Below are 17,705 nucleotides of genomic sequence, written 5' to 3' on the forward strand. Positions count from 1 at the left end.
ATTTGTTGACTCTCTTGGAAAAGATTCTCTGCAATGTTTCCCAAGAATACACCCCTCACACACTTCATTGATGTTTTTGATTTCCGGCAGTCCAAACACCATCTCTTTCTCCTGTAAAAGCTTCAAGCTGTTAAGATTAAGATGTCCCATTCTCCTATGCCAAATTAAGGTTGATTGACCCACACTTTCTCTTAAAGCAAACTGCAATCCTGTTTAAAGTTTCAAAGGAAAGCTTCTGTTTCCTTTCATTTGCACCTTAGCAATCAGAGTTGATAAAGAACAGTCATCATAAATTTCAACCTTATTATCTCCAAAAATCAGAAAATATCCATGCTCCATCATCTGTCCTACACTGAGTAAATTCTCTTTAAGACCAGAAAGTAGCATTACTTCTTTGATATACCTCATTCCCATCTTAGTGTCAACCACCAAACTACCTTTTCCAACAACATCAACCAATTGTCCTGTCCCCATTTCTAATTTTGCAGTTATGCTTCTATCAACATCAACTAACACATCATCTCTGCCAGTCATATGATTACTGCAGCCGCTATCCACATACCATACATCTTCCATGGGCTTTTTATCAACTGCATTATTAACATAAAACATGGTTGGAACCTGAGTTGCATAATTTAGCTGCTGAGCATTTTTCTTATTGTTGCAGTCCCTTGCAATATGTCCCAATTTCCCACAACAGTGACACTTAGGTTTGCCTTTAAGAAAGCATTCTCCATAATGATACTCATCACAGTGCTTGCAAGGATTTCTACCACCTTCTGCAGCTACAATTTGCTTCCCCGATTGGTAAGCGGGCTTTTGATCCCACTTTTTAAACTTTGGTTTTCAATTCTTCTGATATCGATTTCCAGAAGGATTAACAGGTTTGGGGTTTACACTAAGACTTGCAAATGCTCTCTCAGTCTTATTCTCACTATGTCTCTCCAATCTCTGTGCAAAACTTTTCAACGAGGCAACCACCTCTTGGACCTCAATCACATCTATATCCCTTGAGTGTTCAATTACAGAGCATATAGGATCATACACTGAGGGTAAACTAATCAACATTTTCTGCACAATTGTTTCTCTAGATAACTCTTCTCCATAACTTCTCATTTGATTTATCAGATCAAACAATTTTGTAAGATAAGTAGACAAAGACTCATCATCCCTCATTCTAGTGTATTCAAATTTTCTACGAAGACTTTGTAATTTGACACTTTTAACCTGTTTGTCACCATGGAATTCTTGCATCAAGATATCCCAAGCTCATTTAGAGGTTTCTTCGTGAGAGATCCGATGGAAGATCTCATCGGAAACTGCTCCTTGAATCAACCCCAATGCTTTGGCATCTTTCATGAGCTTCTCCGAGAGAGATGCAGCATCACTCGATCCCTCCTTCTCCTTCGTCTTTTCAGCAGATTCATTAGCTCCCTTCGAATCTGAGCACTCTATCCCCTTTTCCACAAACTCCCATAATCCATGAGATTTGAATATAGTCTTCATCCTTATGCTCCAGAATTCATAATTCTCGCCGTTGAAGATCAGCGCTCTCAGCTCACCACCTCCAGACCCTGCCATGTTAGACACATATATTGCAAGTAATCTCTTCAAATCGTTTCCTTCACAGATTCAATCGCCCAGTGCTAAACGACTGAACCTAGCTCTGAGGCCATGTTAGAATTCAAAGACTATGATCTCTGTTTCAACAAAACTAAAAAGAAGTGGAAGATGAAGAGATTCTAAAATCACAGAAAAATTGCAGAGAGAGAGTTCAAGCTGAGCTAATGTTTTTCTTTTATATTTCATACATACTCAGCATACAAGGCATGTGTAAGAGATAACACTCTTAAGAGGAGAGAGACACTCTCTATTACAATTCAATCTCAACCATTCATGTAATCTACCATATGAGATAGTTACAAGAAACAAAACACATCATTAAAACTGAGATTACATCTCAGCGGTCCAATTGGAATGTAATCCAATGGCTCACAGTAAATATATATTTAACTAGCACAAACACTTATATTCCAACAGAAACTACAGAAGAAGAGTTCTACGAAAGCGGAAGTGGTAGAATCATCGTCACCTCCACTGTAACCTTCAAGCATAACATCAAAGAAGTTGATGAACTTTCCACTCACATATTGTTTCAGATGTGTCATGGACATCTTCCAGTGAATCAGAAAATGAATTCTGAACCTGATGTAATATAGTTTTCTAAACTTATTGATATTTATTCTTTGAGTTCTTTTCGTTTTCCTGAATTTGCTCAGCAACCCAATGGCAAGAACATCCCAGGTCCCAATTTCCCAAGGGGAATTGCCTAGGAAAAAGCATTAGCAATGCCCTGTGAAGTGCGACGAACTTTCAATTTGGTTATGAGCTCCCTAAGCTTTCATTTCATACCAATGTTTAGCAAGGAACTATAAAAATTGACCCCGTGCGTTGCTGCCGGACAAAAAAATTCTATGGCACATTAAATTTCAAATATATAAACGCTGGTGGTAGGAGGAGAAAATTGAAGAGCCTGGATCAGAAGCTGAAGTAGTGAAAATATGTTAAAGCTAAGCAAAAAGGAAAAGGTGCAATCTTTAATTAATCTGAAACACATTATATAGTCCAGTTTGATTTCATGATTTGTTTACTTGGAACAAAACGTTGTCCTTATGAAGACAAAACCATGCAAAAGAAACATCTAATTACCCAGCATACTGAAATTAAGAGGTGAACCACGTACTATACACATAAAAGTTTTAATTGATATAGTTCACATATAAAATATTAGAAAATGTTGGACCATTACTACACAAAAATGATGAGAGGTTGATACGCTCCCCTTGAACTATCTTTCTACTCTTTGATCAAGATCAGTAGTTCCAGATACAATATATTACAAAATATTGTTATGTTTGTGTGCGAAAAAGAATGGGGAACTGATGCTATATAGGGCTATTTACATAGAAAAAAAATATCATCAAAGATTGTTTCATTTGCAGTCATAAAGGATGATAAAGGTGTTTACCAGCACAGCAAAAGTGTTTCGGTCTTGGCAGTCGATAAGGAACCTATAAAAATGGAAAAGAAAGTAAAAATTTTTAAAAACATGGATTAAATTTGCATACCAATAGATTAATATTGTAAAAAAGATGGTGAGACAATGGTTTGGTTACCTAGTTTTTCTTTTGTGGAAGAGGATCTGTTTTTAGACCGGTTGGGGAGGAGTCCTTTTTCAACAATTTGATTGGAACTTTGTCAAACTCTTGTAGGTTTGCCTCTAAAATCTCTTTTGCCTCGGTATTTTGTTGAAAAGGTTGAAAAAATAAAATTTAGATTAGTTTCAAATTAATTTAAGATATAAACAGATCTTGTCAGGTCTAAGACAACATTTTTTCAGCATCGGTAAAAAGCGGTCTCCTGATTGATTCCCTTTTTCTCTTATGCGGTTCTCCAGTCATTTCAAGTGGACAAATGGAACATGACAATGTGGTTGAAGACACGGTAATTTCTCTGACATAGGACTGTGGAGTTGCTGGTTGTATTTCTGCATCTTCATAAACATTGTAGATCAAGATATCGTTTGAATTCACAGCATTTTTCCTACTTCCAAAGCGCAAGTGAAATATTTGTTTCTGTCCTATAAGTCTGAGAAACTCATGTGGCAATTGTTGTTGATCGACTGATTGTTGATTGAATACCAAGTCGTTACACGCTGCACCAAACACTTTTTCACTTGATTTCTCGATTATAAGAGCATTGATTTCACTGGTTTCGTCTTCAAGAACTAAGGATGCTTTGTACCTGTATTAAAAAACAAAAATTAATTTTTCTAATTAAGTTTGTAGCAACTGCATTTATAAGTACACAGTTAAATATTAGTGTTAACTAATTAAGTAATAAAAACATAGCTATACAAATGTGTAGGCATGTTTTAATAAGCATGAGGAGATAATTTAGTTGTTAACTCTATTTAATATGGATAATATTTTAACTATAATTTAGACAATAATAGAATATAGGATGCGACAGAAATAAAAGGTTGATTTAATAGTAAGTGGTAGAATTAAACTATAACATGTCTGTTATTACCAAGGAGTTGGAATTTGGTTTGGATGCTTTTGACAAATGAGTTGACCAGTAGTTGAATCCTTGTGCATTTGTTTTGCACAATTGGGGCATACACTATACCACCACTTATAACGCGTGTCAGAGCGCTTAACCGATGCTTTACACAAAAATATATCATTTTGTATTTTTTTTTTCAAAGATGCATGGTAATGATTAAATATATATCTTTTAATAAAAAAAAATTCTAAACCATAGCATTAATCCAAGATAACAAAATATAATCAGTATTTATACCTTATACAAATTTGGATCCAAATAACCCACCTCAATTGTCACTTTTTTTTGCAGTCTGCAAGGTTTCAGCCTCATTGACTTGCTTGGAAAAAGGGGCAGTATTTTGATAGGTTGTACAGAACTTGAAAACCTGCAGAATTTTAGAGAGAACATTATTGAATAGCTTTGTGAAAATAACACTTCATTTACTTGTTGCAACTGAGAACATTGGAGATTTTTTTAATACAGATCCAAAAATTTATACTTTTGGTAATAGTACTTTGTTTCACAAAGCAAACCAGGCAATCTGAAAGTTGCATACGAAGTACATAGCGTTGTTGAAAAATTTCTAAGGTAGTAGTTGACAATGTTGAAAATGTTGTTGTTAAATAAGTAATAAAGCAGCGAATTATGTTTGTTTTCATGCATGATATAGGGAGGTACATATCACAAATCAGTTAAAATTTTGAACTAAGGAAATGAGGAAAGATGATGGAATTAGAATCCACTAGAAAATAAGCCCGCGCGTTGCTGCGGGAACAACTGTTTCATGCGTAACTGCATGAATAAGACACATTTAACCTGAATAAATTTAACACAATCATGAATGAACAGAGGAACACATGAGTGAATGAGGTCGATAAGATAAGCAGAACTTATGTAATCATGTTAACTACATACTGAGAAATGACTTTCTTTCCTGCATAAAAATTTACTAAAGAAACAGAACTTGGGTAATCATGTTAACTACAAACTGCACTACAAAAAATTTGAAGTATTTCCAAATATGTTGAAATCTGAAAGGAAAAAGATGATAATTCTTCTGACTGCATAAGATTATACAATAAACATAAGATGGTGTGATCTCATAAAACTCAGTATTTAGGAGAAAGGAAGATATAAACATACGCAATCCACTTTCAGACTTGCATCAGGTTGGACACCAACTGACAGCCAAAAAACTAATCCACTTGTGTACACATTATCTTGATTTTTCTTGTTAATGCACCTTAATTTCCTTCTACTAAGGGGTATTACATCTACAATTAATCATCTACTGACAAAAGACAATCTCTAGATAACATAATCTCTAGATACTCGATATCAGACATCCTACATCAGACATCAGACATCCTGCTAAGGGGTATTACATCTACAATTAATCGTCTACTTATTCAGCATATCAACAGAACCAGAATGGATCAGATATCAGACATCCTATTGTCAAACATTATGTTCTCTCTAACCAGATAAGACATTGGATTGCACACTAAGTAAATAAAGACCCCAAATTGGAAAATACCCAACACCAATTAGACAAATAATACACACACTGATCAAATTAATTAGTGCACATATAAAGAGATAGAAAATATAGGGAAATATAGGGGAAAAACCAATCAGACACAAATAACACACACTGTAAACAGATCAAAGACCTAGGGACACTTATAGTAGATGACCTTAGTTTACTTAGTGCACATATAAGCTAATGTTTCTTAAAAAGATAGAATAATTAAAGGCTCCCACAAATTGCAGTCTCCATGGATCAATCTTTTTTTTTTTTTTTTGTGTGTTGAGGAAGGTACAGTTTAATCCAACACCTGATTTCATCCATTTCCACAAACAAACCATCAACAAAAACTTTTAAAATTTAAAAATAAATTAAAAGAAAGGAAAAATGGAATCGTGGAAGATCGTGGCGGTGAGACCGATGGCTCTGCACATGCCAACAACGACACCACATGTGAGTGAATGCGACATTTGACAAAGTCCTCTTTCAAAACCTACAGATTTAAGTGACAAAACTTACTAAAGTGATCACAATGGCATCAGCAATAAAAACATAAAAGCATAAAACTTAATTTCCAATTGTCCAGAATGCCAGAGAAGAGCTCATTTCTTAGTAGCATAGGACATATAGAGATATGATAAAAATATGGCTTTACCTTGAACCGGTCAGTCTCCGCAAATCTCTCACTCACATGAGTAGCCATGTGTGGATGCTAAAGCCCATATAACACTACACATAATCAGTGCAATACCAACTTAATTCCACAAATTTGCAACAAATACAAACTCAGAGTTGTAATTGCATTCAAAGAAGAAACACAGAAACACAGACATTCAAACAACCTTTTTGATTGCGAGCACAAATGCACCAGCATTAATAAGAACATTGGTCAAAGAACCTGTTCGCAGCCTAATTTCTAACATCACATCACCTTCCCCAACTTCGACCGCAGCAGTGAGCTGATTCGTTGATCTCAAAATCTGACATTGAGTGCTGCAAACACACCAAAATCAATCAAAGAAGAGAAATTCAGAACTAAAATGATTTTACCTAAGATGCAAAAAATGGTTTAGATCCTAAGTACCAAGCAAATATAGAAGCGATTCAACAATTATTAAAGAAAATCAACCATGCATGGAACAAAACTTAGAAAGTAAACAATTATCAACGCTTGTGAAGAATGCTAAATCCAACTAATTCGAAACATAAAAGTAACCCGAAAGAGAGAAAACTTATAAATTCTATAGAAATTATAATCCTTAACAGAAGGATGGAACAAAAACAGGTTCATTCTTGAGAATAGATGTAATTTTGCACATTGCATATATGTAGATTAAGGAGAGTGGTAGCATACCTTGTAATTTGTACAAATTAGTATTTTCATTCAAAGAACTATAATAAACACAATTTCCAAAAAAGTGATTCAAACTTATTCTTCTCTTAAGGAAATTACTGACAGTAGAAATTCTGAATGGACGAAGTTTTGGCTTCCCTTTCAGGCTATACTTGATTAACCGGGAACCTTTTTTTAATGCAATGAGTGCCTTCATGAGAGAGAGAGAGAGAGAGAGAGAGAGAGAGAGAGAGAGAGAGAGAGAGAGAGAGGAATATTAAGTGAAAAGTATTGCCAAATCACACAGAGATCAAAATCTTGAATATATATGTTTAACCATATCAAAGTGAGTGTGTGAAAGGGTGTAGTCTGCAGAAAGGGCAACATTTTCACTGCTAGAAAGTTGGAAACTAAACTTTTACACAGATATTGGTTTTTTATTAATTCCCTTCGCGAATCGAAAAGCAAATTGTTCAAGTAATCCAGGTAAATTCGATATACATATGCGTTGATCTATGTAAGACGGTTATAAGTTATAATTGTATCGTCTTAACACAAAAATGATCATAAATGTAAGTGTCCGTATAACGGAAGTAAGGGACTTACAACAATTGCTATGAGCTCTACCAGCAGTCACTCCAAGTACCGTATTACAGAAGTAAGGGACTTACATCAATTGCTATGATCTCTACCAGCAGTCCCCCAAGTGGCGCAAGGGCTAAAATTATAAATAAGAAGTAATTTAAACAGTTTAACTTAATAAAATATTGTAATTTAAACAATGCCTATATATTCAAACATCCCAAAACAGGAATGAACTTCCAGAAAATACACGCACGAAAATAAACGGCATTACTCACCCATTGAGTTGGACCATCAAACTGGAGCGTTAGAAGGATCGTCATGTACCTATGAAACCGAAAGGAAAATCTTAGCAACCCCAAAGTTTGTATGCAAGCGTGAATAAGTATGCATGTATGAATCTATTCATAGTGAAGAAGACCACCTTAAGAAATATTTGCATCTGCAGCTTCATATGGCCATACAACGAAAAGCACCGCATACGATAACAAACTCCAGTTGCACCACAAAATGAATATGATCTTCCTCTGAACTTGTATTTGCAGTTGTTACTGTAACATCTGCAAACATCATACATAAGCACTGATTCAATAATTCTAAAGAAAAAAGCTCTTATTCAATAATGCACCAAATCCTTTCCAAAAACCAAAGGGGTGCCATATCCCTAGATTAACAGAGCATCTTTGTTTGTTCCAAAACAAATTGCAATTTGGCTTTGCTAAAGTAGAAAGATTACCACACACCTCGGGCATAATCTCAACTATGTTCCATTATTGGAGCATTTTACTGTCCTTTTAGTTCTATCTCTCAACATGGGAAATACAATATGACAGTAAAAACAAAAGTTAGTGATAGCTATTACATAGTGAAAGAAAATAAGACACTCACATAGTGATAGCTATTTACTGTCCTTTCTCATCATAATCTCAACTCTATTCCATTATTCGAGCATTCTACCGTCCCTTTAGTTCTACCATATGTGAATGTCTTAATACATGTCAGCTATATATATATACAGAATTTTGAAAGCAATGAGAGAAATATACCTTTGGGGCGTCGATGCCAGAAGGGTGAGTGAGGGATCTAAGATGTTTGAGAGCAGGAATTTTTGAGCAATTTGTGCGAAAAAGTTGAAGAGCTTCGAACAGAGTGGAGTGAGTCGGCCTGGGCTAAAATAAAGAGGATGAACTCTAGAAAGTAGAAAATGCTGTTGTTCAACCAAACTCGAAAGTAAAGAAACCATACTACTAAGATATAAATAAGTTTTATATATCAATGTTTACATGTACGTTGTTTGAGAAGGTAAATTAGCAACATATACAGTGATCAAAAGATTAACAGCAACAAACTGCTCATTATTCGAAATATACATGAAAGTTGTCATTCACATGATCCAAATGGTAGTTAATGCAGAGGACAAAATAGAAGGAAACAAATATTATAGCAGCATAAGTTGAATAATTGCAGCAAACAAACAAATAGAAGACTCAAAAACTGGAAGTGAAAGCAGGTAACATTGAGTTTTAATAACTGAAAAGAGACCATGTTTAAGCAGCTCCACGGCAGCATTTATACTTGGAAAACAGAAAAAAAAAAAAAAAAAAAAACACACACGCACAAATTAAACAAAAAGAATATAGAATTTAACACTAATTCAAGGATTAAATATCAAATATAAAGTCATTAGGATTGGGACCTTTGCATTGAGGAATATCTACTACATTATGAGTTCCCTCCTAATAAAGCCCAATCAGGGGGTTTTCCGGTGAGCCACGAACGGCTAACATTGCGCGAGACCGTCATCCCCACTAACACAAAACCCAAATAATATCAAGATCAAAACTAACCAATACCAGAAAGATATTTCTTTTACTTAAATTTTAAGAAAATGCCTAAACTTTACGAAATTAAGGGGAAAAAAAAGTTAAGTAAAGCACCAATTTGAAACTGTCAAAAGTGAAATCTGAGATGTAAAATCCTGGGATTCATAGCAATGGCATCAACAGTGCCACCACATCCCAAATAAATGAATGAAAATATAGCGATTGAAGGCCAACTAAGAAGCTCAAGCTTGAACATAAACCAAGGCAAGAGCTTACCAAACTTTTCAAATGGCTAAATTGTTCTTTTAACTTGATAACTTCTTCCTGCAATCCATAAGTAAGATCATTAGATGCGGTTAATAAAACATCATACTTCATCCATGGCAATCTAGCTGAGAAACCAATTGCATTCAGATGGAGCCTAATTTGTGGAACTACATTTATATGCACTGAAATGCATTATCATGTTGTCATATTTAAAACTGAGGTTTATGCACTTCATAATTTATATACTTTCAGTTTCCCTTCTAATGAAGGTATGGACTGCTTTCCATTTGGAATTTTTGTAAGACATTGTTATGAATCCTAATTTAGAATGTGTTTCCATTTTAATGAATGCAAGCCCTAAATCATAAAAATTGTACAATTAGCTCTCAATTACTCTGATGTGTTTGAGCATGTGGCAGGGCATGAGAATCAGTTTGTTGGCCAAAAGTTTTTAGCTTCGTGTGTAATTAACCAGTTTGTCAATTACCCTAGAGTAAGCATAGGCCAAAAGTAAACATATTTATTACCTCCCCACAGCTACTTAAACATTTCTGCTCATTACATGTCCCAGTATAGTTACACACGCTACAATTTCCAGTTGAGGCAAAAACTCTTGCCATTTACGCATACTTTAACTTTGCCATGCTGCTCCTATCTACAGCTGATGGTGAACCTTACTACATAAACAGCATAGTAGCTCCCGTTTACCTACAATAGATTAAAACCATTTGGAAAAAATAAATAAGCCTTTGGTTATAGGTTTCACTTGCTAACTGTTTCTGATGAGCCACAAAACACAGCCAACAAAAGAAAATCAAACACATACCAAAAGAAGATTAAGCGTAATATTCCAATTATAACCATTTTTTAATTCTGTATAAACACATAGAATATATAAACAAAAAAAATTAGTAAGAAATATTGTATTTACAACTTTTGAAGATGATTTGTTAACATGCTAATATTTTGAATGTAATTTCACACTTGTTTTCAAGCCTTCTAATCAGCCACTTTTTGTTCTAACTCCTGTATTGCAGTAATGTGTCCAAGAAAATCTTGTAATCTCAAAGAAGCTTATGATAATTAATATAATAAAACCTAAACAAAATACCAAACTCAACTCCAATATAATGAAAAACTAAAAATCTCAATTCAATAACCCTATAAATTGAAATTGCTCACCTTGAGTACACAGGGCAGCCTGGAAACAAAAGCCTCAAAATAAGAAAAACCACCGTCTGCTGAAACCAAACCCAATATAAAACAAACGTTGCAAGTATTTAAATATTATTCAATGGAAATGGCTGATCCACTTAGCATGTTGATTTGATCTTTTCATAATAGATACATAGTGGTAACGTTAGTTAATGTTAGAATGGAAAAATAACGTCGGCTACGATATGCGGAAAGTCCTAAGATTAAACGCCTATGTCCACGACGATAAGCAGGCAATTAGTATAAAAAAAACAAACCCATCGAAAGATAGTGCACCATTAGTCTCCCCAATGACAATACTTAGTTATCCCTGCTATCTATACACCAAATAAGATTAAGATTAGCTTTGTTTTATTAGAAATTCAGCACGGTATACTTACTGCTATATTAGAATATACCAAATAATCATAACAGTATTATGTATCATCTAATATATTATAAAACCATCATATGACTTTTGCAAGTTAAGATGAAGGCAAGAGGTCTGAAGCTTTAAGCACAGGTAATAAGAATCTTACTGTTGATAGCTTCAGGTCGAAAGAGAAGCCAAAAATATTATAAGTATACTGGATGAAATGTAAGACACCCTTTACTTCATCTTTCACCTGACAACAGAAGCACAAAAAACCAAAAGTCTTAAGAATGAAACAAAAAAAAATGTAAAGTTGTAAACAGTAGGTACAATTTAATTAAGCTCAACTCACTTGGGACTCCCTGCAAAAGATATGGGCATCATCCTGTAGGATATTACTAAAACATGTCAGGAGTACATGTAATCAGATAATTATATTTGAATAAAAAGGGCAAACACGCTGAAGAAAAATGGGCCAAACTGCAACTAACAACTAACTAATATTATAACTCTTTTATGCCAGTAATCTAAGAGATAATTTAATAAAAAGGGCACAGGCAGCGGGGAATTTCGGGGGGAAAAAAATAAACTTGGGCTTTTGGGTCATGGAATTAGCAAAATGGTAAACACGAAGATTATTAGGCAGCCAAGCCAGTTCCCTTCTCTCCTCTCTTCTCCTTTACCTCTCTCTCCACCACCCTCCTTTCTCTCTCTTCTTTCTCAGTCCTCATCGTATTACCCTAAATTCTCCAACTCTCTTTCTATCTCTTTCTTCCCTTTTTCTAACCCTAGCTCCTCCACCGCCTGTCTGTCTACCCCGAAACAGACACCCACCACATTCTTTTTTTTTTTACTCTCCCCACCCCAATTCTCAATTCCAAATTCGTCATTCACTGAGTTTTCAGGATGTGAATATTACTGGACATCCCCTAAATTTTCTCGGAATCCAAACAGTGAGCAAGATAATTTCATACAAAGATCAATTCCAATTAAAGTTAAATACTCATGGGTTAAAATTGTCTACACTACACATATGCAAATAAATTCCTGATAAATTAAGAGAAAAAATAAAGGTAAGTAATATATCAATTTATGGTTGGCAGCACCTTGACAATTGGTAAAAGATAATCTCTTACAAAACTGAAAATAGAACGATTTGAACTCGAATATAGAAGAATGAACATAATATTGTCTTATTAGCTAAAATTATAATGATTGACAATGGTAAAAATGACAGCAACACCACCTCACCATTTTATTTTATTTTTGGGTGGGGTGTGGGTGTGCTAAAAACCATACCCCAATCGGATAATTCTTTAGATAAATCAGGTCAGAGTGCACACAATCTGTGAATAAAAGGTCACCACTTCAATGCTTATATACATCGAACTTAATCTTAGATATATCCATAGAAAATTGGTTGAGAACGACGACTTCACAACGGCCGAGGATCTTGCACAAAGAGAATAAAGTAAAAGAAAAAAATCTAAAGAGAGTGAAAAAAACATTATATTTCATTGCATTCTATTTACTCTAATTATACACTTCACAACAGCCTAAGGATGTTGCACAAACAGAATAAAAGTTAAAAAAGACTAATTAGACTGAAAAATATATATATATATTTCACTGCATTCTATAACTCTAATTATACAGGAAAGTGGTTTCTAATTGGTTAAATGAAGCCTCACCGACTCACAGATACAGACTTTTCTAAACTATTACCTTCAAGAATGTGCATCTTCTAGAGCTCACTTGCCTTTGAAACCTCATAGTCCTAACCGAGTTAAACCAATTAATAAAGCTCATTTCGAAAAAACTTGCACACAGAATGAGAAGCCAGTCTCAAGTACAAATGCTTACTTGAGTACTATGAAAAGCCTGCTCAAGTCGCTGAATTTGAATCCATTGTTCAGTAACAATGTCGTTCATCTGCAATCAAGGACAAAGAAGCCAATTGCAAAATGACACCATACTCATAGTCTCATAGACCAAAGATTGCAGGAAACATATCAGCATATAGTATATGTGACCTTTTGAGCCTGCGAGGCAACTGTTTCAAGTCGATCCTTAGCATCCCGTGCTTTCTGACTCTTAAACATGAAGATAAAAGTTGGAACTTTCTAGACGCCTCCCATAAAATCCATACCTAAAAAGCAATTCCAAAACTTATTTCTCAAATTCCAACACTGGATTGAAAACTTGCAAAAACAAATTGGAAAATTCGAAAGAATTTATAAGGCGGTGGGATGTTGTACAGGGTTGGTACTTGGAGCTTGAGAAATCAAGGAGCTTGCCAACTTGAGAAAAGATGATAACAACAGCTTCAGATTCACACAGAATCAACATCTCTCCAGCTTTCTTCAAATCGCCGCTTCTCCTCTTTGAGAAGGTCACCTGCCTTGCCGGCAAGTAGTCGATCTTCCTGATTTTAATCTTCTCCCTCATCATATTCTCCAATTCTTCCTGCCCGCTTCAGAAACAATAATTCAAGTAAAATAAAATAAACCAACCACTTCGAATTTCCACATATATATAAATGTCCACAAACTCAAAAACTACCTTATATTTTCTGGGTTTCTGATAATTTTAAGGATTATTGACCACAAACCCTAGCATTTCAAATCTAAAAAGCAAAACAAAACCCAAATCAACCCACCAACCATAATCAACTGTCCAATATTTCGTATTTTCCAAACTTGATTAACACCCAAAAAAAAAAAAAAACCAAAACTCCCTAATTTTACAAAATACAATCAAATCAATAAAACCCAGAAGATTTCATGAAGCAAAAAACAAATTCAATCAGAGGCAGAACCATATAAACCCAGAAAGAAATTCAAACATTCCAAATTTCTGAAACAACATATGACCATAGAGATTGAGCGGAGAAGATCAAACAAAATTCAAAAATCTTGAAGTCACTCACCTTAAATAGATAGGGATCTGAAGGCTGCAAACAAAAGCCCCAAATCCGAAGAAGCATGATTTCCTAAAGCCAAAAATAAAACAAAATTAAACACCATGATGGGGAATCCAAAGCTATAAACAAAAGCCCCAAATCCGAAGAAGCATGATTTCCTAAAGCAAAAAACAAAACAAAATTAAACACCATGATGGGGAATCCAAAGCTATAAACAAAATCCCCAAAATCATACCGGGTCACCACATCCTTGTCTATGGAATCCGACGGAACCCACACTGGTGAACCCCTTTGATTGTGAGGTTAACACTTGCAGAGAGGGAAAATGGCTTATCACTTATGCCATATCTATTGTCTAACAGACCTTGAACTGCCAACTCCAGCATTCCCTAGGCTAGCAGATGCCATACCGACGTCTCATCACTTCACTACTGCAACACAGCAGATGATGCAACTACTTACCCCTCCTCACAACACTCCCTACTCCTGCGTCCACTCCCATCCAAGCACCTATCTTTCTATTAAACAACATAAACAAATTCAAATTTCTTTCCACAAAAGCATTAATTAAAATTAAAATTCATAAAACATAGAAATTGAGCTGAAATTGCTGAAACAAAATTCAAACGAAAAATTAAAAAAAAATTGCAGAGTCAATTAATTACATAATTGCTATCACATGAACTATTATATTTTTCCATTGCTATCACATGAACTTAAAAGAACCAACTCATGTAGATCATCAGTTGCCATGATAACATAAAGAGTATTTCACAAATAAAGTAGGCATCATCACTTCTTCCAAGTTCAAACAATTTAGTGGAATATAGAGAGTGGAGAATTTATTCCCATAGTACCAAGCAATCATGTTCACAGTAGTACCAACACCTCATGTTGGTTGAATGGTTATTTTAGGAAACTATGGCCCCAAGGACATTTTGGTAATTCCACTTTACACCCGGCCATGTCTACATTGAGTAAGAATTACCTTCCCTCTCTCTCTCTCTCCGCTTCATATGCTCACATTCTACCAAAATCCACTAAGAATCAAGACAAAGGCTCATTGGCTCCTCTCTCTCTCTCTCTCTCTAACTTCTCTGGTTTTCCAACATTCTACCAAAATCCACAAAGAACCAAGACTAAGGCTCATTGCTGTTGTGCATTTCCAATTGGTTAGCGACTGCAAGTTCCAGGTGAGGAGACGCTCCACATGAAAAGGTGGTGCTTATTTTCAAAGCTAATAGGCTTGAAGAAGCAAACTCATATGTGTGTATATACATAGAATACATAGAAGGTAGTGTTACGGGAAGAGGAAGACAAAACAACTTAGCGAGCGGTAATTACGAAACACATGAAAACATACGACTTAAAACGAAAATTTAACCAATGATAGGACATGACAAAGAATTAGGATGCATATGGACAACCCCAAATACAATAGCTTAAAATATATTAAAAGATGATTTATGAATAATCTTCCAAATCAAACAAATGGGGTTTAAGGAATGCATTTCAGAATACTACATAGAAAAATGTCAAATACCTTCACCTAAATACAATGCTTTAGCAAGCTGACCACCAGTAATCTGCACACAACACCAATCCGAGAAATACGAACTTCGGGATTGAATGAAAAATGACCTAGTCAATAAATTTAATAAGTTTAGGGATTAGTATTCTGAAAGAGGATTGAAATATTTAAAAAGTAATAAAAGGGGTAAAATTATATACATGGAATGACAGACAACCCTAAACTCTGGTTTTGAAGATCAATATGTTATCAGAGACGTTGACTTTGCATAATCAGAATGAAGATACTCATATTTTTCAATCCGCACAGCGGGATCATCAAACAAATATTCAACAAAGTAAATCATTTATTATGGTTACTACTTATTATATATGCCCAATGCCTAGTCTATCATGAATGTGGCTTATAACATAATTGCAGGATCCATTCAAAAGTAAGAACTTTTTTTAGAGAAATATTAAGAAAAAGAACCTAAAATGGTAGTTCATTGATTCAGTTGAGTTGTAAATGTTAGTATACAGCATCCAAATATATTGGAACAATAAAAGTAATTAAGTAATCAATGAAATTTTCCCAGCAGAACTTAGGCCTAGAAATTGTCGAAACCAGCTCAATTCACAGGAACCAAACAGAGGATAAGAGAAAATTGGTCCGAGAAAATACCATGATTGTGGATGAGCTGACAACGACAAAAGGCATAAAAAAAACTGAGCATTTGATTCACAGGGTTTGTTCAGAGGCATAAAAAAATAAACCTATTTCTAACAACAACAACCATAAAAAAGCTATCCCTGTGAATCAAACCAAACAGAAAATAACATATAGCAACAGATTTGTTAGGAAATGATTAACAGTGCATCATATGTGAATGAACAAAAACCAGATGCATAACGTATTTTAGAAGGATAAAAAAACTGAGCAGTTGATTCACAGGGTGAGAACAACAACAAATAATAGGGTAATGAAAAAAAAGGGGCAAAATGCATACAGTTTGATTTCTGCAGAGAAGCTATGACACTGAAAGACCAACACAATAGGAAGAAAAAGAGAAATGAAGAGGAACTGGTATTATCAGACAGTGAAGAAGGCAGCACAAAATATCTGTTTTTCTGTTCCAATTTAATAATTAAAAAAAAAATCTTTCAATCCTATCTAAAAGTTGAATAACCGAACCAGAAGCAGAACCAGATAGAAAACAAAGCAGGAAAAAAAACAGGTTTCTAAGCAGGTTCAAACCAGAAACAGTGAAATAAGGGAAAAAATCGGTTCAAAAGGGACACTTAGCTTTGAAAGGAATTGAAGCTGCCAGCTGGGAGAGATCCTCATCAATGCTTACAGAGATAGCTTCCAGCTGGAACCAAATCTCTGAAACCAACCCTAGGTTTAGGCGTCCCTTCATGCCTCACCGATTCTCTAAGCAGACCTTACCGAGAAAAACAAAACCCAAATTCCGGGCAGCCCTACTTATTGCTTTGCTCATCCTACCCCTCCCTTTCTCCTCCAATTTTTCCTTCCAGGAGTCCTCCTCTCTCTTCTCTTCTCTCTTCTCTCTGGCATCGCGCGACCTCTCCTCTTCTCTCTGCCATCCGATGCCTGCCCGTGTCGGCCATCCATCCAAAGAATCCAACCACAAACAAAAGCCACCAAGTCACAGCCCAAACCCCAAAAGGCCATCCAACTAAACCTGAAAAAATAAAAGCCCAGGCGAAATGCTAAGAATAATGGCATGTCCGTAAATAGAGTGAAATGTGGTGCAAAACACTGTTCATTGGTACAGTGCAATTGAAAAGCCTTCTTTAGACTAAAGTAATGAAGGGCCCTTGTACACTAAATGTACTTACATTGATTTGTATGAATTTAGCTCCATGATGTCTAGATCAATGAAGAAAAGTGATGAGCCAGTGTTGTTTAAAATGATATTTCATGTTCATTTAAAAAATGGAGTTTTAACAAAACACTCCTGGTACTATTCACTTTTAACGAAAAACCACATTTTTACCTTTAACTGACACTATTCACTATACCTTTAAAAAAGGATTTT

The 17,705-nt window shown here is 35.0% G+C and overlaps 1 protein-coding gene across 41 annotated transcripts; it reads right to left on the reverse strand.

Moving 5' to 3' along the window:
• Positions 1 to 2,346: 2,346 nt before the first annotated feature.
• LOC103437679 (MADS-box protein AGL24-like) lies at positions 2,347 to 17,349 on the reverse strand. Of its 41 annotated transcripts, none has more exons than XR_011582406.1 (23): positions 15,677 to 17,344; positions 14,369 to 14,651; positions 14,140 to 14,202; positions 13,469 to 13,683; positions 13,244 to 13,359; positions 13,074 to 13,142; positions 12,936 to 12,987; positions 11,563 to 11,595; positions 11,377 to 11,463; positions 10,826 to 10,884; positions 10,171 to 10,351; positions 9,653 to 9,700; positions 9,250 to 9,361; positions 8,600 to 8,717; positions 7,978 to 8,113; positions 7,832 to 7,880; positions 7,578 to 7,689; positions 6,481 to 6,631; positions 6,294 to 6,367; positions 4,396 to 6,131; positions 3,177 to 3,804; positions 3,029 to 3,071; positions 2,347 to 2,454 (listed from the first exon to the last, which is right to left on the reverse strand). XR_011582406.1 is itself a non-coding variant. In XM_070824163.1 (21 exons), the coding sequence occupies exons 3-5, from the start codon at positions 14,194 to 14,196 to the stop codon at positions 13,305 to 13,307; spliced, it is 309 nt and encodes a 102-aa protein (XP_070680264.1). In that variant the 5' UTR covers positions 14,197 to 14,202; positions 14,369 to 14,651; positions 15,677 to 17,340; the 3' UTR covers positions 3,317 to 3,804; positions 4,396 to 6,131; positions 6,294 to 6,367; positions 6,481 to 6,631; positions 7,578 to 7,689; positions 7,832 to 7,880; positions 7,978 to 8,113; positions 8,600 to 8,717; positions 9,250 to 9,361; positions 9,653 to 9,700; positions 10,171 to 10,351; positions 10,826 to 10,884; positions 11,377 to 11,463; positions 11,563 to 11,595; positions 12,936 to 12,987; positions 13,074 to 13,142; positions 13,244 to 13,304. The 41 variants fall into 41 exon arrangements, 14 of the variants coding, with proteins under 14 accessions (XP_070680264.1, XP_070680267.1, XP_070680263.1 ...); XR_011582427.1 differs by lacking the exon at positions 2,347 to 2,454 and having other exon boundaries at positions 2,742 to 3,071; positions 15,683 to 15,774; positions 17,150 to 17,345; XR_011582429.1 differs by lacking the exon at positions 2,347 to 2,454 and having other exon boundaries at positions 2,742 to 3,071; positions 14,369 to 14,647; positions 15,677 to 15,774; positions 17,150 to 17,345.
• Positions 17,350 to 17,705: the final 356 nt, after the last annotated feature.

The sequence above is a fragment of the Malus domestica genome, chromosome 06, assembly GCF_042453785.1.
Source record: "Malus domestica chromosome 06, GDT2T_hap1".
NCBI lineage: Eukaryota > Viridiplantae > Streptophyta > Magnoliopsida > Rosales > Rosaceae > Malus > Malus domestica.

Bases quoted from the DNA above. Each gene is read 5' to 3' on its own strand.
- LOC103437679 (XM_070824156.1), bottom strand. From the start codon at position 13,312: ATGTTTAAGAGTCAGAAAGCACGGGATGCTAAGGATCGACTTGAAACA. The intron at 11,596-13,073 runs GTAAGCATTTGT...AATATCCTACAG, and splicing joins AGGCTTTTCATAGTACTCAA to GATGATGCCCATATCTTTTG. The intron at 11,464-11,562 runs GTGAGTTGAGCT...TTCTGTTGTCAG, and splicing joins TCTTTTGCAGGGAGTCCCAA to GTGAAAGATGAAGTAAAGGG.